This window comes from Gossypium hirsutum, chromosome A05, assembly GCF_007990345.1.
Source record: "Gossypium hirsutum isolate 1008001.06 chromosome A05, Gossypium_hirsutum_v2.1, whole genome shotgun sequence".
NCBI classification, from domain to species: domain Eukaryota; kingdom Viridiplantae; phylum Streptophyta; class Magnoliopsida; order Malvales; family Malvaceae; genus Gossypium; species Gossypium hirsutum.
The window spans coordinates 97,591,520-97,613,896 of record NC_053428.1 but is presented as its reverse complement, the minus strand read 5'-3'; the positions used below and the strand labels follow the sequence as shown (position 1 = coordinate 97,613,896).

Here is a 22,377-nt window from a genome sequence, read left to right as displayed (position 1 = left end):
CATACCCACATAAGTGTTTCTAGCATAGGACATTAGCGTTCTGAAGTTGAAATGAAAGGCACTCACAAAATGTTGTGTTGAGGTTTCTGCGTTTAGGTTACCAACTAATCCTGATTGTACACCAAAGTTGAAATCAAGGGTTGAAATTGACGAATGCCTTCCTATTAATGATTCAAACATTCCTCGATACGAGCTTTGCAATAACGTTGTTCAATCACCACACAACCGTGTGGTTGGACTTTCTACTTCCTGTTCTTGAAACAAATTAACTGGAACTGTTTTCAAACTCGAACCACCTTCCTCTACATCAACAAATTGGGCATATAACTCTAGTATAGCATTTCTAGTTGAGCAATGTATATCAAGCATTAACTCGACATTCGTGTCGCCTTTGATCTCAAATTTATCATATTTAACAAGGTTCATTAATATTAGATATCTATATTTCAAGCTTAAAATTCTCATCCAGCTTGAAGTGGAGACTTTTCTTCTAATTCTTGACAGAAGCTCATTCATTTGATGCTCCAATTGAAAGCTAATTCTATAGATTTGGCTAATACAATAACAAATTCAATCTCGGTGTCACAAATTTGATCGTCGTAATAAATAACAACTTTAATTCGTCTAATCATCTTCGCTAAATATACCTATTTCACATGTTTAATATAAAATTAAAACGAAAACATTATACAAAAAAAATAAAATAAATACTCATTAACCAAATTCAAACAACTACACCAAATTTACTTACTTTGTTGAATCTATTTTTAGCTTCAAACTTTTAACATCAACAATCTTCTCCTCAACATGCAAATCTTTTGCTTAAAATTTAACTATGAAAACATCTCCATATCAATCTTCATTTTATTGAAAACTTTACTACCAAATGTGAAACATTTTTCAAAATGTTGGAACCAGAAGCATTTTTTTGGAAAAAATTTCTTTCCTAATATTTGTATTATTGTAACAAAATTTTGACACGGAAAAGACAGGACAAACTGAAAATTTTTTTTGAGTCTTCAAGAAATTATTAAACTTTTCTCGATATTTTTAAATTCCAATCCAACAACTTTTTTTTTTCCAAGTTTTAATTGGACGACTCTTTTATTTTAAAATAATGAAAACTTGTCTTGGAAGACGCACTTTCCCTCTCTCCTTGCCACATCAACAAAAATACTCCCTACTAAAGACTTTTTTACCACTCATACCCAAAATCATCCTATTTCATAAAATTTTGTTATATTTTAAGAACAGCATTAATTTTGCCAAAATAAAATGTGGAACTATATATAAGTTGGAGCATGCACTTAGTCACCCTGCATCAGATTGCATTAATGACTTGGGGAAATGAATTGAAATACGAAAGAAAAACATAAATTGAAAAAGAAAAGAAAAGAAAAGAAAAACAATGTAAAAGTATAACCCAACCCAATAATATATTATAATTACTATAAAAGGAAAACAATGGTCTGAACTCTGGATTCCAAGAAACAACAAAAACATTACGGATTTGCAGTAAACAACAAGGAACAATGGCTGAAGAATAAAACCCTAATCATAATAATAATGGTAAGAAAATATTGAATCAGGAAAGAATGATATTTGATAAATCCATCCTAACAAAGTTGAGACGCTCGTCATTGATCCAACTATACTTGTCTGCGAAAGGGTTTATCGTGTTCTTTCTTGGTATTGGATAACGATCCATGCAATGCTCCCACACATTCCCATTTCCAAGATCTTTCATCACCTCCCAAACACAGTTATTGCACATAAACCCAGCTCCCAGGCTTATCATTAGGATTTTATCGTCTTTCTTAAGCCTCTTTTTCGCTTCCATATACCCTAGCACATACCACAGTCCCCCAGCCGATGTGTTCCCGAAACGATGGAGCGCCATTCGAGCCGGTTCCATGTCGTATTCGTTCAGCCCTAAGCTCTTTCCCAGCCCATCGATCACCGCTCTTCCTCCTGGGTGAATGCAGAAATGTTGAATCCTGGTTTTCAAATTCAAGCTTGGTTTTGCGGTTTTATTGTTGGTTTTACAGATGGAAATAACGGCGAATCGGATTAGTTCTCGAATTGGTAAGATTTTGGGGACTAACACTTTGAGGTTCATGGTAAAAGCTTTAGCTGCAGCTTTTGTTAGGTTCCTTGTAAGGAGAAAACCGTTGTAACCTTGTTGGTCTTCGATTTGGATGCAACATCCGTATGCTTCGTCGTTCGATCCGATGTTGGTTCGGACAGAATGCTTTAATTTCATCAATGCTTTATGTTTCAAACACGGTTTGTCTGTTAAAAGAACCGAACATCCGCCTGATCGGAACAGGCAATTCGACAACATCATCGAATTCTCCTTGCCGCAATACCAATGGGGACCGATCGTTTCGGAGCTCACAACCACCGCGAATGCGTTCTTGTAACTCTTGAACAAGTTTTGGACGAGGTCAATAGCCACCATGCTTGCACTGCACCCCATACCCGACAAGCTGAAAGATTTAATGTTGTCCCTCATCCTGTATCGGTTCACTATTCGAGCAGTCAACGACGGGGACGGGGAGAAGAGCGACACATCAACAACAAGTATATCGATGTCGGACGGTGAAACATCTGTCTTGGAAAACAGGTTGTCGAGTGTCCCAAACATGATTTCATCCATTTCTTCATGAGCTTCCATTAGGGTTGGAGTTTCCTCTCGACCTGCAAGCACATTTCTTGGGCCATAAGTTTCTTCACCAAGACCAGAGTTCACCATTGTTTGTAACAGAAACCTGTATTGGTCCAGACCAAGATTCTTGTTCCTCAAAACAATTTTTACACAGGATTCAGTGTCGAGTTTCCTGTCGTCGGTTGCTTTGAAACACTCATAAGCTAACATGTAACAGCTATGACTTCTCATTTGGGAAAACCTTTTGTAAAAATAGGAAATAGTGCAGAAAAGAACTAAAAAACATACTGTTATCAACAACTCCATTGGTTGAGGAAAAGAGTGAGAGAATATTATTACCAGTGACCTTTGTCTGTGTAAGTCAGTCATGCATGGATATTTATATTAATATAAGCTTAAAAAAAAACTATTTTTCCACCTAATTAAATACTTCAACTTCAATTTTTTAAAAAAACAATTAAGTGCGTATATTTTTTTCAGTACTTTAATAGTAACTCTATTCCTAATTTTTTTAGTTAAAGTTATTTCGTGTCACAATTACGGCGTGACATGTAGTAAAAAATTTTATAAAAATAAAAATTATTAAATTATTAAATTTTTATAAAAACATAAAAATATTAAAACTTAGAAAAATATAAAAAATTGTAAAAAATATAAAAAAAATTGTAAAATTTTATAAATATCATAAAAAGGCCCTTTAACAATTGACTTTAACTGTTGACTATTAAAGTTAACCCCTAGTTTTTTTTAGTTAAAACCATCATATGTCTGCAACACAGCATAACATGTGGCGAAAAATGATAAAAAATAAAAATGAATAAAATGTATAGAAATATTATAAAATAATTTTTTTGGTACTATAGTTTTTATAACATTTTACAAATTTTATATTTCTTTATTTTTTTATAATTTTCTTACGATTTTATAAATTTTTTTCTATATTTCTATATATTTTATAAAATTTTTGATTTTTATAAAAAATTTAAAATTTTTTATTTTTTTTACGATTTTTGTAATTTTATATATTTTTATTAAAATTTAATAATTTTTATAATTTTTTTAACTTTTATTGATTTTTATTTTTTATAATTCTTTTGCAACATGTCACGCCGTGGTTGTGTCACAGAGTGGCTTTAACTAAAAAAAGGTAGGGGCAATTAACTTTATCTGTCAACCATTAAAGTACCAAATTGAGTGCAAAAAAATAAAAATAAAAAAACAATGGCTTAATTGTTATTCTTTTAAAAGTTTGAGGTTTTTTTTATACATTCTGACAATTTAAATATGTAATTAAGTGAAAAAAAAAACAGGAGCTTAGTTGCTATTTTTGAAAAAGTTTTGAGGGTTTTTTTACGCCATTAAACTTAATATTTTTTTTAAAAAAATAATTATAATTCTTGGATTTTTTTAAAATTAAAAAAGGGAATTATTTGACGGCTTTAATGCAATAAATTTCTCAACAACTGCTTTATAGTGCTTACAGCTGTTAATTGATAGTGGGGGAAAGATCAAGTTGTGTGGGAAGGTTAAAACCATCTCTCGTCTTCTTTTTATTTTTATTTTTCCTTAGACATTAAATGTAGCATAGTTGTCATTATCGAACCACGTCCATTTTAAAAGATACAAAATTTGACTTCCATTCTAGATTCCATCTCAACTTTTTCAAGTTACTTCAATGACTTATTCGATAATTAAAATATTTTTTAAAACAAATTTATGGTGAAAGGTAACGAAAAATTTCAAATTAAGCTTTCCATAAGTGAGGCAGTAGGTTGCATAATTTACCCCTACGAACCAGACCATAATTAGTTTTCTAATCATAATAATTTACAAATCATGTGAGGTCCATCAGTTATAAATGTTGGTTATGGGCCTCGCCCCCTAAAATAAAAAATTTCATTTTAGGTCATTAAATTTTTTTAAAAATTTTAAATTAGTAAAAGTAAAATTATACTTTGCCTCCCCTAAAATTATAAAAATTCAATTTAATTCTTTACAAATTATAAAAATATAAACTATAAAAAGTTAAAATTTTATTCGACCCCCCTAAAAAAATTTTCTAACTTCGCCCCTGGTTCTACGTAATTTTCTAATAAACCTCGTGTTTTTATATTTTAGTTGATATTTTCGGTGCAATTAAATTACCAAGAAAAAAAAAAGAAATTTATTTCTAGACTCAGATCAAGCCTAACAAAACCAATCGCTCCATTTTTTTTTCAATATTAAAATTCATATTTATTATTAAATTTAAATATAAATTCTGGCCCGTCTATATCAGAATGACTCGACTATAACAGCTATAGTGGTTAAATTGAAACAGTCATTCACAATTATTATCTTTATTCATTTTTCTGACCTAACCATAGTGCCAATCACATTGCTTGCTACAAAACATTCATGCACATAAATTTTCCCTACAAATTAATACTAGACTACCATGACGCTTGGAAAAAATAGTAAAATAAAGGGAAAAAGTAGCATATAATTTTGGATATCACACAGTTATATAATAATAAGATACAAAGAAATGTAGTCATGGCATGTGAATGTGAAGGATGTGTAAAGTGTGTAACTGTATATTAAGGCGTAGACTTTGGTGCCGTTAATAATATTAATGAATAATAAGGTAACAAAACTTTATAATGAAATATAGGAACAAAACACTGATTATGAGGGGACTGCTATGAAGCCATTGACGATATTCATGCAGTGGTTGAAAAGCCTTAGACCTGTAGCCATCGAAGCTGAAGTAGTAAACCACTAAAGTGCATGCCCATTGTTTTGGAGGAAAACTTTCGTCACCTCGACAGAAGCGAATAGTTATTTTTTTAATAAGTAATTTCAATATAATCACCAAATTTAATTTTTTTTAAAGAAAAGAAATTTTTTGTCACTAGTTGTATATGTACATTAGATCCGATCACTTCGCCGACTAACAATTTTTGTTCGAGAATTGTTCTTATTCGTCTCCCACATACTCTATACTTTAACCCCCTTAATTCACATCGCTGATATAGTAACGAGACATCATCAGTCTAATGAGAAACCCATCATGTTACCTAGACCTATAGACAAGTGTTCAAAACTAGTACTCATGCCCACCTATAACTACCATGCCCTTCATCAATGCATAAAAAAAACTCTGTATCGTGTGAACCGTTGTTCTCTTTATACGTTCTTTTTTTTCAACAATTAATATGATAAATATGGATTGACATGAATGATCCCAATGAGAATATCCCTAAAAGTAGAGATATTGTTAGTAACCTTATTACACAAGGCTTTCAGGATGGTCTAAGTAGTCAACCTCAACCAAATGCACGCCATTACAATCCTTATAGTGACTCTTATAAAAACCTGTAACACCTCTTACTCGATTCAGAATCTGGCCAAATAATAGGCATCACATTGGTCACCTTGGTTACCTAATTGATCAAATATACAATCAAGCCATAGTTAAGCACATGTTATTGTCGAGACCATTTTTAAACCGAGTTTTGAAAAATGAGAATCGACTTTAAGAAAAACGAAAACGGGAGTCGTCACCAATCTTTTTTAGGTGTGATTGGATCACCTTATAAAATGTTTTGCTTTAAAACATTAATTTTGGTCTACGAAAGTCAAGAAAACAGATTCGGGAGTCGGTTACATACGAGGAAGGGTTAGGATCTCGTAATGCCCAAAAATTAGTACCTAATTGATTATCAAATGTCTTTAATGTCGGAAATTTGAAAGTTTTAATATGCAAACCTCTTTTAATTAAAATGTCTCAGTTTTGAAAATTAAGGCTCACTTATTTCAAACGAATCAAAACATCACATCCAGCAAGTTAGGATGCAACATTTTAAAACCTTTGAAACTAAGCTCGTCTTTCGAAAATTTCTATCTCGAAACAACAAAACGCCATATCCAGTAAATTAGGACACTATGTTTTGAAATCTCGAAATAATTGTTTAAGTTTTAAAAACTCAAAATTACTTAAAAGGGTGCTTGACTATTCGAATTCAACGAGAAAAGTCGCAACCCAGTAAGTTAGGGCACTACCTTTCTCGAAGTTTCCAAACATCATGCATTGCCTTTTATTTTTCTTTTTTGAATTAAGTGAAATATATCTTTTGGTTTAAAAAATAATGATGCGTTTTGTATATCACAAGAAATTAAATAAATCTAATTACAATATACATGTTCTATCATTTCATGCAAATATAGTGTAGAAAATAGTAATAATGGCATAAATTACACAATATACATTATCACTTTATGCATATGTCATGTTCATGCATTATTGTTACATGCAAAAATACAACATAGAGTATAATAATAATATAAATTACATAACACCTATATATAACAACATTGCATGCAAATGTACCTTAAATTAATATAAATAATTAACTTCCATGCAAATATGTAATAACCATAACAAATAATTTACTAAACAATAACGAAATATGAAAAAAAAGCAAAGTATAAACTTATGAAATATAAATCAAATAAAGATATTCATAAATTTTAGACTAATATGAAAATAATAAAAGAAAACCCAAAAAAATGATTAATATATAAAAACCATATTATAGGATATAATACCTTAATAATGTACTAAATATTAATATTACACATATTTATTTAGTAATAAAATATATATATAACTAATGAGTGATAAAATAGTATATATTTTATAATGAAATAAAAGTAATGTAAATGATAATATATATATAGTAAATATTTAGTGTATAATATAATTTATAACCAAAATATATAATAATATAAACCATATAATAAGTAACATAAAATATATATATAATAAAATGTAATATGTAATAAAATGTAAATATAATGAAGGATAATATATATACTATTATTTAATTAAAATTTACACAATTAATAATAATACATAATTTTTTTAAAAATAATATATATAAAATATATAAATAAATATAACTTATAAGTAAAAAATAATATAATAAATAATATGTGAAATAATATATACTATTTTTTTATAATTAATATTTATAGATATAAAGTATTTAATAGATTATAAAAAAAATATTTTAAAAGGACTATAATAAAATAAAATTAAAGTTTTAGGGCTAGTTTAAATAATAATAAAAAATTTGGGCCTTCTGGAATGCGTGTTAAAACCGAGGGACTCATTGGGCAAAATGCCTTAATCCGAAAACGACACCGTTTCCCCAAATTGAATTTTAAAGCACTGTGAGGACCAAATTGAAACAAAATTAAAACATTAGAGCTAAATTAAAAAATAGATAAAATGAAATTATAAATATTAAAATTGCGAGAGGACCAATTGGGAAATTAACCCATTTTACAAAAAACACGCGGATCCTCCCCGGGTAATCGGGTCCACACGCGAATCCCCTATTGAAACTGTGCCGTTTTAGTGCTTATTGAACTAAGTCAAAACGACACCGTTTTGCACTGCTATATATATCAGAACTTAAGCCTAAAATTTTTTTAGTTATTAGTTTTTAAAAAAAACTTTGAAAAGCTCTCTAAAAGAGAGTAGAGAGCAGTCCTCCGGGCTCCGACCTCCGTCGAGCCGAGCCCCGGTCATCAGAATCACGCGCCCACGCACCGTCGCCGACCTCGCCCCGTATGGCAGTCAGAAGCCCAAAGTCTCGATTTTTCGAAGCGATTTCAAAGGTAAATTCGCTTTTTATTTATTTTAATGGTACTTGCATGTATTTAGAGAAGAAAAAAAAATGAAAAGGTAAAGGTAAAGGTATATCACCTTTAAGAAACTGTATGTATTTGGCTTTTGTATTCCTTGTTAAAAATCTCCCCCTTCGTTTACAGGTTACAAAGGAGGCTTTTATAGCCACTGTTTCTATTACATTTTGGGAAGAAATCTTTTATTTCTTTCCATATTTGTTTTGCTTGTTTGCTACTGTGTCTTTCTTTCTTTTGCAGGTAATCAAGGAAAGTAGACCACCGGTGTTGATTCGGCCGTAGACCACGGCATGGTTCGAAGCCCGGGAATCACGGCACTGATTCAGGTCGCTGCGAGACGAACGGACACGAGTCGAAGGGGTGTGACTCTTGGTCTGATTGCGGCGCAAGTTCTTCTGTCGCTTGGTATGGCTTGGGAGTTGCGGTGCAAACCCTAGCTAGGTTTTCCCGAAACTGAAAATAAGTTGGGCCAATTGGGCCTACTAAGTCTTGGGTTACTGGCCTAGTTCAGGGGTATTGGGTATTTGATTGTAAATGGGCTACTGGGTTAAGCGGGTTTTGGGCTTATTGTAACTGGACTTTAATAAATAAACATTTATTTATTATTTATTTTTTCTGGTTTTAAGGCCCGGGTAAATTTGGGCTATTGCAGTTATAACAAACAATTAATCATTTCAAACTTCCACAAACCATTGCAAAAAGAAAAAGAAAAGAAAAGTTCAAACAGGCCTTAAAATGAAAAAGGAAGTCCAAAATACAAAATTAGGGAGGCATGCCACGTTACTTGGGTCCAATGTATCAATACATAGTAACATGGCTCAAGATTCTAAGATCATATCTCGAGACTTGTTTGCTCTGGAACTACTTGAGACTTTGGTGTCATGTCTCAAGAAAAATCTCGAGACTTTAGCCTATAAATGTTTATCCTATCTCAACACATACGTAGAATTGAAGAAAAATAAGCTTGTAAGTCATGCAAACATGCTTCTAAGTGCATCCAAAACATACTAACAATGACCAAACTATGCCAACACATTTAACATACCAAAGTACACTCAAAACATGTAATTCCATATTCATATATTAACTAAATAAAAATTTGACTACCTAAGTAAAAAAAAAAAAAAAACTTTCATTCCATATGCGATTCAAGTAAATATTTGGTTGGTTAATTTTTTTATAAGATGTGACATTTTTATAATTATAAGCATGTTTTGAATTATATATGTGATTGTATATATTTTATTATTTATATGATAAAGTAATTTTGCCAAAGTTGTGATTCCTAGAAATTAAAGTGGTTGTAATTATTATTTTAATAGTTTTTTGGGATATATAATTATATCATGAAATATCATCTCCATTTAAGAATTATTTTACTTATTCTTTTATAATAATTTATGATAGTCCAAAAACAGACATAAGTATAATGTTATTGAATCTTTTAATGAATCTTGGAGAATTGAGACGCATCAAAGATCGATTGAGACAATGCAAACTCGACCCAACCAACTGGAAAAAGACCGACGATTGTTCGGAGATGAAAGATGTTGGTGGTCCAATAGTGGTGGTTGACAGTAGTGATCGAAGATGGCTCGACAGTGGCCCATGATGGTCAACAACAACGACATCAACCGTGGTAGCAGCGGAAGTCTGTGGTGGTGATAGAAGTTTGACAGTAGATCCTTTGGTGCTTTTCGAGTCATTTGTGGTTTTGAGGAAAAACCTCAAAAATTAGGATGTTTGGCTTTTACCAAGAAGACCCAAAGTATGTTATTTTTATTTTTTAGGATGGAATCATGGAAACTTTGGTTAGCCAGTCATTTAATTTTATGTTTTTTTGTGATAGCATGATAATATTTAAATTAACAACAAAGTTTGTTCACGCGTATATATGATAAGCATGCCATATATTTTAGGAAAAGAATATCACATGTACTTTTCATATATTTATTAATCATTCTTGATTGAAAACGAATATAAAAAACCTTGTATGTTTTTAAAAGATTGAGTAGGAGAAGGTCCCTAAACAAAACCTATGGCCTCTATCGATGATCTCTTGTGATAGCATGAATTGGACCTAACCCAAGTAGACATTAACATGTGGTTTTCACTGAGAAGATTTTCTAAAATAAAGAAAAATTATCTTGTAATCTTATGATAGTTGACCGGCCACGTTGTAGGTATTATCATGCATTATAAAAGGCAAATTTTCCTTTATAAAGGACAACTAGTCATACATGTTACTCGTTGAGATTGTCTCAAGATGACTCAATCATGGAGCATGGAAAGCTTGATGTTAAGTTGATGGTTATACGCTCAAGATCATTCTAGTTAAGAAACTTCCTAAAAAGCAATGCTTAAGTTAGAATAATGGCCAAACGTGAACCAATTATTAATACGGGTGAATGCCTAAGGAATTAGGTTCACGCATTAATTGGATGGAAATCCATATTCTTAATAGTTGTTTAAAATTTCCTCAAGGTGACTTAATTTAACGGGTGTAGGAATTATTGTTGTAACAACTTATACATGTTTTCAAGGTTTAATGTAAGACACATGCATCATCTTAATGCATAATCTATTTTGTAAAATGTTTCCCTAATATTTATTACATACAAATATATTAACGAATGAATATTTTATTTTTCAATTCGAAAAATGACACCTACTCCCTTACTAAACATACTTATTGAGAAAAAATTGAACGCAAATAACTATAATGAATAGAAAATGAACCTTATGATTTGTTCTGAGCTGTGAGAAACTCAAAGCAATCCTTAATACTAAATGCCCACCAGTCACTAAGCTTGGGAGGAGCTTGATGAGATAGCTCATTACTATATGCTAGCAAGCCTGACTAACACCCTTTGTAAGAAACTAGAGAGCTATAAGACTGCTAAAGAAATTCTAGAAAAACTAGAGGATATGTTCGGAGGACAAGCTACCTTAGCTCGACAGTCAACTATAACTAGTTTTATGAATGTTGAACAAAAGCTCGACATTTCGGTCAAAGACCATATAATCACTCTTATAGGCTACTTTAAGGTCATGGATAATGAAGCCAATCAAGACCAAGACACACAAATAGAGATGATGTTCAAAAGCTTTTCCAAGGATTTTGTAGTCTTTAGGGCTTCATATAACCTTAGAAACAAGAATATGAAACTAACACAACTCATGAAGGAGTTATAGTCCTATGAGTTAATGTTGAATGACGATCAACTGGTCCAAAAAGTAGAAGCAAACTTAGCGGTTGCTTCTTTCTTTAAAGGGAAGGGAAAACATGTTAAAAGAAATAAGACTAAGTCCTCTAGGCCATCTAAAGTGGAAAGGAATAGAACTAAGAAGCCTAAATATGTATTTAAGCCTAAATGTTTCTTCTGTGATAAGAAAGGGCATTTCAAGGCCAACTGCAAAGAGTGGAGGATTACCTAGCCATTAAGGGAAAATGTATAGAACTCTTTATAATAGAAATTTTCTTAGTGAAAGATTTGATAGATCATTGAGTCATTGATTCTGGAGTCACTAACCATGTGTGTGTTTCACTATTGGGGTTCGAGGAAACGAAAGATCTTAGTTTTGATGATTTTAGGAAGAATAGAAATTTGTAGATTGAAAATGGGGCAAGTCTAGCAGTTGAAGCAGTGGGAGACATACATCTTAATTTTGATGGTTTTAGAAAGGATATTTTGAAAGACGTTTTCTATGTACCAAGTTTCAAAAGAAACTTAATTTATATTGCATCTTTATTTAAAGATTGCTTGACCTTAACTTTTAATAATAGCATTGCAATACTTAGAAATCATGCTCTTATTTGTAATAGATGGATGAATAATAATATCTATTTTATCAGACCAAAAATGTACACATTGCTTAAAAATTCTCACTCTAATGAGGTGTACCTTTGGTATTTGAGGCTTGGTCATATTAACCAAGAAAGAATCACTGGACTTGTCAAAGATGGCACTTTAAGTTTTCTTAAAGAATTTGATCTTACACAATGTGAAATTTTTTTTGGAAGGTAAGATGACTAAGCGATATTTTAATGCAAAAGGAATAAGGGTCGTGAAACCCTAAAACTTGAGTACATTGACGTATAAGTGGTTATGATTATTACATAAACTTCATAGATGATTATTCCAGATGTGAGTATATATAGCTAATGCACCGAAAAAGTGAAACCTTTTATAAATTTAAAAATTTCTGTACAGAAGTGGAGAAATAACTAGGTTTACCCAGAAAGACACTTCGGTCTGATTAAAGTGGAGAATATTTATCGGATGAGTTCTTAAGGTATTTCATAAAACAATGGGATATTATCTCAGTTAACCTGATTGAGAGCTCCACAATCCAACGACATGGTAGATAGAAGGAATTAAACTTTTTTAGACATGGTTTAATCAATTTTATGTTATTCGAAGCTACCAATATCCTTTTGGGGATACGCCTTACAAATAGCTTTCTATATAAATTGTGGCATGAAAAGAAGCCAAGTCTAAATCATTTAAGGATTTGAGGATGCCTAGCCCATTATTAGGTAAAGATGTGATGAAGTTGGATTCATGGATTGAACTATGCATGTTTGTGGGATATCCTATGGGAACAAAGAGTGGTTTGTTTTGTAACCCGAAAGAGTAAATAGTGATAGTGTTGAATCATGCTACCTTTCTTAAGGAAAGTTACATGAACAAATTTAAAGCTCGAAGTAAAGAATTACTTGAGGAACTTTTAGAAAATTCACAAAGCCCTACAATAATTATTCCAGAACCAACTTCTAATAGTAGACTTGCAAACGGTCAGCAAAATAGAGAGCTTTGTCATAGCTAAGGTCTCTCGTAGGCTTGAGTTTTTCCAATCTGAAGAAAGTGTTCTAAACATTAAGTCTACAAAACACAATGATGATGATGACCCACTCACATTTGATGAAGCGATGCAAAGTGTTGATTTCAAACTTTAAGAAATAGCTATGAAAGCTTAGATGAATTCTATGCAATCTAACTTAGTTTAAGAACTTGTAAACTTCCTGAAATGGATGAAACCTAGAAGGTTTAAGTGAATCTACAAGAAGAAAAGAAATATGGATAGAAATGTGGAAAATTAAAAAGCCAGACATGTAGCAAAAGTTTATATTTGGAAACAAGGTATTGATTACGAAGAAACCTTCACTTGAGTTGCCATGCTCAAGTTAATCTGCATATTGTTATCCATTATGATGGCTCCCGATTATGAGATCTGAAAAATGGATGTCAAGATAACATTCTTGAATGACTATCTCGAAGAGAGTATTTATATGATGCAACCCATCAGATATATAGCTAAACAAAATGATCACAAAGTTTGCAAACAACTTAGATCTATATATAGGCTTAAGCAAGCATCCTGCTCATGGAATCAAATATTTGATTTAGTGATCAAAATTTTTGGGTTTGAGCAAAACTTAGATGAACCTTGTGTTTATAAATGTATTGGGGATGAAAAGGTGGTCTTTCTCGTTCTATATGCCGTTGACATCCTACTAATTGAAAATGATATAGGAAAATTGTCATCAGTTAAATTATGGTTAACTCAACAATTTAGCATGAAGGACTTGGGAGAAGCTAATTTTGTTCTAAGTATTTGAATCCTAAGGGATTGAAAGGAAAAAGTGATAGCATTATCACATGCTTCATACATAAATAAGATATTGGAACATTATGCAATGATCAATTCTAAGAAGGGAACCTAACCCTCAATATCAAGGTTTCATCTCTCTTTGGAGGACTGTCCTAAGGCAATGAAAGAAAGCGAAAAAATGAGAAGGGTTCCTTATACTTCTATAGTAGGAATTCTCATGTATTTTTTATGAACACATCTACATATCTATTTTGTAGTAGAGTTGGTGAGTTGATATTAGACAAATCCCAGTCTAAGATACTGATAAACAGTTAAGCATATACTCAAGTATTTACGGAGAACAAGCGATTATATGCTTTTGTATTTTGGAGGAGACGTTACTCCTATCGGATATACCAATTTTGACTTTCAAATGTGTCGGGATTCAAAGAAATTGGCATCGAGTTGATTCTTTGTCCTAGGTTGCAGGTCCATAGTGTGGAGAACTGTCAAGCAAAGTTGTGCTATTGACTCCAGTATGAAGGTCGAATATGTGCCTACTTCTGAGGCTACAAGAGAAGCAATATAGATTCAAAAGTTCCTTACAAATCTTGAAGTCATTCTTTGTATGGAAAAAAAATATCACACTGTATTGTGGTAATAGTGCAACAATAGCTAAACCAAGGCAATTAGAAACTATAAGAGGATGAAACTCATTGATAGAAAGTATCACATCATAAGGGAGGCAGTAGTAGACGAAGTCATGGATATAGTTAAATTCACATAAGAAGATAAATTTACAGACCTGTTTACCAAGACTCTACTAGCTAGGAGCTTTGAAAAACATACAAAGAGCATAAAAATGCGAAATATGACTTATCCACTTCGCTAAGCCAAGTGGGAGACTGTTGGATCTGGTTCCCTAAGTGTAGTATATTCGTTTGTATACTTGTGTTTTTTTAATAGACTGGTTTAATAAAATTATCCATGAATTACATTAATACCTTTTAAATATTTTCCTCAATGATTTTTGCACGCAAAGCAAAATGGAACAAAATATTATCTCACTGGTTATTTAATATTTAACTAATACTAAGCGGTATTATGTGGTCAAATCGTAATACGAGAAGACAACTGATATTAGTAGATGAACTTAAACATGTCCATAGTCTAATAAAAAATGAGAAAATGATTAAAATACTAACATGTCATCTATCAAGTTCAATTGAGGAGATACTTTGTTGTGAGCATCGAAGTAGATCACTTCTAGAAGATAGAGACATAGATGTAACTAACTAGATTGAAAGTACATCGGACATGACCCAAATAGAATAGATCCTAAATTTTTTTATAGATTTATTCACTTGTGACATTCATAGTGTGACATACCTTAATACTGAATGGATGGTGGGCTATATATGTGTGACTCATACACTTTAATGTAAGTAAAAGCCTGAGTTCAAATAGATAAGGAACCGAAAGCCGGTGTGTTGGGTATATGACTTCTACAGTATGTAGCAACATTAGCAATAGTGGAATTTATATCCCATAATATAGGTAAATGATATTCTCTCATTGACATTACATGATAGATAATGTCACACCTGAAATCCTTTTAACCCGAAAATTAAGAACTTTAGGGGTTAAATTGGAAGAGTTCGAAGTGGTCTCTACTGGAATGTTTGGAAAATATAGTAATTGAAATTGGATAGGGTCAAGAACCAAGTCAGGGTTGGTTGGATTAGAATCAACCGGTCACTTAGTGGAAAACAAATTAATTACGGATGAACGGTTGATATACAGTTGGAAACTACGCATGAAGGGTTATAAATAGCTGAGAAATGAATCCTTAGATGAATTCCTCTCAGTATGTTTCATTTTCTCCACTTCTTAAATTTCCATGGTTGCTTTGAGGAACAGATGATCAAGGAAAGCTATGCATGGAGCAACGATCAGGAGGTTTAAGTTGGAAAAGTAGATAAACCAATAAACTAGTAAGATTCTAATCCCATTGGTATACATAAGACTTAGAAAACAAAGTTAAGAGTTTCCAAAAACCATTTTAAGGATTCTGTATTTTTTTTTGTAAAATTGAGGTTTAAAATAAAAATAGTGGGTTTAACCCATGACTTGGTTTCCTTACTTAGCTTCCAGGAGGAAGAAAGCTCTAGTGTTGAGACAAGCTAAACAGACAAGGCGACGAGGTATCAGGTGAGTTTTTGTACTCAAACCCAAAACTACAAATGCATGATGCATGCTTTCATAAGATTATGAGTATTTTCCATCTTAGTTTAATATTCATGAATAAGGGAAATCAAGAAAGGGTGCAGACGAAGTTAAGAAGGGAAAAAGAGAGTAATTTTTTTAGATACCGTCATACAGTATTTCGGAGTGCAAATCATGATATGTGAAGCTCTGAGCCTTGTGGAAGGGACACTACGGTGTTCGAGCATCAAGCTATAGAATGGCAAAACAAAGGAATGGATGGAAAGCAATGGGGAGAGTGAATAAAATTTCTTGTCTAGGTCATAGGACCAATCGGAGGCTATACACCTAAAATTGAGTAACACCATAGCTGAAAGATGCTATGGCATTATGATATAAATGAGTAAGACCATGGCTGAAAGACACCATGGAATTGTGTTAAGTAAGATTAAGACTATAGCTGAAAGATGCTATGGCATCCAAGTAGTCCAATAGGACAGTAAAAACGGGGAATATAAGGTGTAATCCCTAGTTGGTGTAACAACCCATTTTTCAATGGTGTCGAAAACAATGGTTTTGAGGCCACAAATCTGACAAGTTCATAAATTTATTATTTAATATTTATGGGTCAAACATGATATTAAAATAAATTTTGAATTAGGAATTTATGCTATTTGAATGAATAATTAGGTTTAAGTGGTATGACCCTAAAGTTAAATGGTTTTAGAAAATAAGGTATCAAGACCTCATTTCTATAAATCGAGCTATAAATATATACAATATTTATGGAGTGTTATTAAGGTTGTATTAAAGTTTCGTTAAGAAATTTTGATGTTTAAATGATTAATTAATTGGAAAGGACTAAATTATAAAGATGTGAAATTGAATAGTTGTAGATTTATTTGTATTTAATAGATATAAAAGCATAAAATAAGGGCCTTAAGTAGTAATTCAACCAATTTTAAGGTTAGTGGATGATCATGGCTTGGCATTTGGTGAAATTTAGTTTAATATTTAAAGGTAAAATGGTAATTAGCCAATTAAACCAATTAAACTTTTTTATTTGGAAAAGGGGATGACCAAAACACCATTTTTTTAGGGAAGAAGTATTCGGCCAAATTGATTTTGATGCATGGTAAGTGTTTTGATCCTGTTTCTAATTATTTTTATGTTTTTAGGCTCGTATTAGCTTAATCTAGCTAACCCGGGGGTCACTTTGTTAATTTTTTAAAATGTTATGGAATGTGCCATTGATGAATTTGAGATGTTCTTGAAAGTTTATGGTAGAATCTTAAGCTTGGTTGCTAGATAGGACTATTTTGTAAAGTAATTTTTGGTAATTTTAATGTTTAAGGACTAAAATGTGGAATTAGTAAATGTACAAGAACTTACTATGAAATAATAGCAAATATGAGACTTTATAGGGTTCCAAACAATTCGGTTAAACTTGAAATTGAGTAAAAATGGTTAATTTGCATGTTTTGGGCTTTAGGGTCTAAATTGTATAAAAGTAAAATGTTAGGGGAAATTTTGTAAAAATTTCAAAAAGGACTTAATTGCAGAAAATGAACTAATTTTTCTATTAGAATTATAAATTGAATGGAATTATTATTTTAGATCAAGAACAAGTGGAAATCGAGGAGAAGAGAAAATTATCAAATAGCCCCTATACTTAGTCATTGCTACAATTTAGTCTGGTAAGTTCGTATGAATTGTAATCGTTATAATGTTAATTAAACTAAATTTTACTATATTTTTTAATGTAAATGAATCAATATATATGAGAATGTATCCGCATTATGACGAATTGACGGATATTGAGTCCTGGTTGAACTTTAAGAATTCTTAGGATACAAATGACATGCCATTAGGGATTTCATGTTTTGGATGTTGGTATTAAATGTCCTATTTATGGCTGAGGTCCTACATTTGTTGTGGATTCTCCATGGCTCGTGTGAGCAACATCGTGTAGCTTACATTCAGACTTACATCTCATGTGAGCAGGCCTATTTCACAGCTCGTGTGGGCATTGATGCAAAAGAAAAGCTACGGTTATTTGTAAAGGCACACTTCGTATGAGCTTTCCCAAGTATCCGACGTAATTCTAGATGGTTCAACGGGTAAGAAAAGGAATGGAATGGTAAGTGACTTAATGGAAAGCTTCATGACTATATGAAAGGGTTGATGCTTATGAAATGTATCCTATGAAATTCTACTTATGATGTAAATGAGTTTATATGTGTTGTTGATGAACCTATTAACATGTGAGTTTGATGATACTTGAATAGGCTTATACTAAACTCATTGCATTGGCAATGGTTTATGTTTAATCTGTGAATGGTAATATTGGAATTAGTAAGTAAGCAAATGGAATGAATAATGACTGTATGGTAACAATGATGAATTAAATGTTATGTTTATACATGGTTGATTTCATATGTATCATGAACAAGTATACTAACTTGTGAGTTTGATGGTGTTATATAGGATTTTATTAAGCTTATGACATTGGTAAAGGTTTATTACTTATTCTATAAATTTTATTATAGAAATGGTAAGTTATGTTTTAAGTTTGTATGAGCTTACTAAGAATTCATTGCTTATGTAGTTATTTTTCCTTGTTTTATAGATCGTCAGAAGCTCGATTTGGTTGGAAGCTCATCGAAGACCTATCACTGTAACACCCTAACCCGGGTTCGATGTCGACACCGGGTACGAGGCATTACCATTCACAAATCACATATATACGTACAAGTCGGATTATACAAGCCCGTCAAAACTTAAAAATTTTTCAAACTTTGTCTAAAACTTCTTATCATGGGCCTACAAGGCCCAAAACACCTTTTGGAAGCCACTCGAGACCAACTCGGGTCCTTTAACCAACACTAGGAAAATGACCTTTAAGATAGGGCACACGCCCGTATGGAACTTGAACATGTTCGTGCTGATGGACGTGTGGCACACACGGCCTAAGCACCTAGGGACATGCCCGTGTCCTATACCCATGTAGATTTATTTTTCAATTCGAACCTACAGGGTTTTCACACGGCCTAGCACACGTCCGTTTCCATGGCCCGTGTCCCTCACACGGCCTCGACACGCCTGTGTCTCAGCCCGTGTTTGAAAACCTTGACATTCTGTTTCTGACGTCAGCAATCCTTAAGGGTCACACGGCCAAGGCACATGCCCGTGTGCTAGGCCGTGCCCTTCACACGTCTGAGACACACAGTCGTGTCTCTGCCTGTGTGTTTACTACCATGCATACTGACTTGCAATTTTTATGTGCAGGGGACACACGGCCAGACAACACGCCCATAGGGCTAACCGTGTGCCACACACGGCTTAGACACACGCCCGTGTGTCAACCCGTGTGGACAAAATAAGGCTATTTACCAATCCTTTCTGCCACCCTTACTTGCACTAACCTACGTAACCTCTAACATGACAATTCCTGTAACACCCCTAACCCGTATCCGTCGTCGAATTAGGGTTACGAGGCATTAGTTAACTAAAAACATATTTTCGAACACACACACACACACACACACATAAACTCTCACCAATCTCGAACATAAATAACATCTTTTGCACATACTCAAAATAAAACCAATCAAAACTTATTACATAACTTAATAAGTAATTACACATTCAACCTAATATATATATATTGACATGTTCGAATATGCTATTATAGATTAGATACATATTGCATACTTGCCATAGATTTCAAGGCTACACTTAACAATTGAATTTATACCAATAATAGACTAAAACCATCATGGAACATTTTCCTAACTCATTACTTTTCATATCCGAATCTCATTAATTAATATACATACACATCCAAATTTTATATCATGGAACAAATGCGGAATTACAAATTATAATAAAAACAAAACATGATTCTTACATACCACATTATAAACATATTAAAACATATTTATATCAAATTTGAATATAACAAAACAACCTTAGATGCCAAATCTCTTACAACACATTGACTAAATACAACCATCTAATACATTTATACTTTTATCCATGTATATCATAACCAAACCAGCCACACAAAATCAACCAAACATTAACTTATACCAAAACATATAATACCTATCTCAATCATCATTCACTTTTAGCATATAACATTGTAATCAAACAATTTCAAACCACAATCAAACATAACCGAATTATCAATACCAAACTCATTAAACATTATAAATAAGCACACATGTAACCAAAACTAAGCATAATTACTAAGCCATTTTCGCATGACTTTATACAAAGACCAAAGTTCATTGATTCAAAACATAATCCAATCTATACATGCCACAAGTTCGAACATAGACTTTTAAAAATACCGAAGGTTGACGATAGTGTGGATGACTTCGATGACGATCCCCGAGCTCGTAACTTACAACAAAATCTATAAAACAGAGTAACAAAAACATACAAAGTAAGCTAACTTAGCTTAGTAAGCTTTAAGCAAATTAAACAACTCAAATGAATAATCAAAACATTTCAAATAAGCCGAATTGTATCATTAATGTTATACTTTAACACAAATAAGTTACCTTGGCCGAACACTAATATTTCTCATTTAGCATAATATTATTCAACTTTTGATTCCCAAAATAACACTATCTCAATTATGCTTACATTCAAACGTATATACTTATGAATTAAACTTAAATTTATAAACCAACATCATTCATTTGGTCTATTATAGAAAATCAAATATAATATCACATATATACATACCTATTTGGCCAAATATTCAAGATCCAATATATCATCTCATAAATACTTACTTGTATGGCCGAATACTCAAGGTTCATTATATCATCACATATGGCCAAATATACAAGTACAATATATCATCATATATGACCGAATATACAAGCTCAATATAACATCACATGTAGTCAAATATTCAAGTTTAATATAACATCACATGTGGCCAAATATACAAGTTCAATATATCATCACATATGTACAGACCTATATGGCCGAATATACAAGGTCATTTAGATCAACTTACATGCTCAATTTCCACATCAATGTGAAGTCCTATGGGCATAGGCTTGAAAATAAATCATCGGTATAAAACCTGCTAGGCATAAGCCTGAATTAAGCACCGACACAAAGCCTGCTAGACCCAAGGTCTAATATTTATTCACCGGCATTAAGCCTACTAGGCATAAAGCCCGATTATAATCACCAGCACAAGTCTTGCTAGCCTCAAAGCCTGAATATCACTATTACAAAGTTGTTTCGTACACAACTCCCATAACAAAAATTCCAAATATTTCATATCAATCATACGGACTTTCGAATAATATAACTTAATAGAATTAAATCTAAATACAATATTTCTATATTTAAACACATTCGGGTAGCTCTTTTATGAATCTATAGATTCCAAAACAACATATTAAACCAGATTACATTCAATATAAATAATGTTTAATTGCTTAAAAACTTACCTCGAATATCGACGAATGTTGTAAATCGGCTATTCAACTATTTTTGTTTTTCCCCGATCCAAGTCCGATTTCTTTTGTTCTTGATCTATATAATTTCAAATTAACCTCATTTAAACACAATTTCATTCAATTTAATCCAACAACACATAAATGAGAAAATTACCATTTTACCCCTAATATTTCATACTTCTACAAATTAGTCCTAATTGCACAAAACACAAAATACACAAAATCTCACCACATCATAGTTAGGTAGAATCCTCCTCATGCTTATACTAATCCATATATTTCATTTATTTTTCATTTTAGTCCTTAAATTTATTATTTTTGCAATTTAGTCCTAATAATTCAAATCATCAAAAACTCCAATACAAAACATATTAATGCAAAACATATCTTTCATAATTTATCATCAAACATCACAAAACACAAATATTCATCAATGGCATAACTCAAAATATTCACCAAAATAAAAAATTCAAGCATGGGTCGGGTAGTACTAGAAGCAACGATCTCAAAAACGTAAAAATTATCAAAAACCGAAACAAAACATACCTTAAATTTGAATCAACAATGGCCAAATACCTAGTTTCTTATTCTTTTCTTTCTTCTTTTATTTTCGGTAATAACAAAACAATATGAAACCTTATTTTATTTATTTATGTTATGATAAATTATATATTATTTCATAAGTTACCATATTAACCTTTGTTAATTTATACAAAACCAATATAT

At 31.9% G+C, this 22,377-nt stretch overlaps 1 protein-coding gene and 1 long non-coding RNA gene across 2 annotated transcripts; one reads left to right on the top strand and one right to left on the bottom strand.

Moving 5' to 3' along the window:
* Positions 1–1,411: 1,411 nt before the first annotated feature.
* LOC107959894 (3-ketoacyl-CoA synthase 19) lies at positions 1,412–3,018 on the bottom strand. The gene has a single exon (XM_016896069.2). It carries the CDS (start codon positions 2,972–2,974, stop codon positions 1,586–1,588), a length of 1,389 nt encoding a protein of 462 aa, XP_016751558.2. The 5' UTR covers positions 2,975–3,018; the 3' UTR covers positions 1,412–1,585.
* A 5,129-nt stretch (positions 3,019–8,147) lies between these two features.
* Positions 8,148–8,971, top strand: LOC107959893 (uncharacterized). The gene is made up of 2 exons (XR_001700999.2): positions 8,148–8,335; positions 8,603–8,971. It is a non-coding gene; the product is annotated as an uncharacterized lncRNA (long non-coding RNA).
* The last annotated feature ends 13,406 nt before the right edge of the window (positions 8,972–22,377 follow it).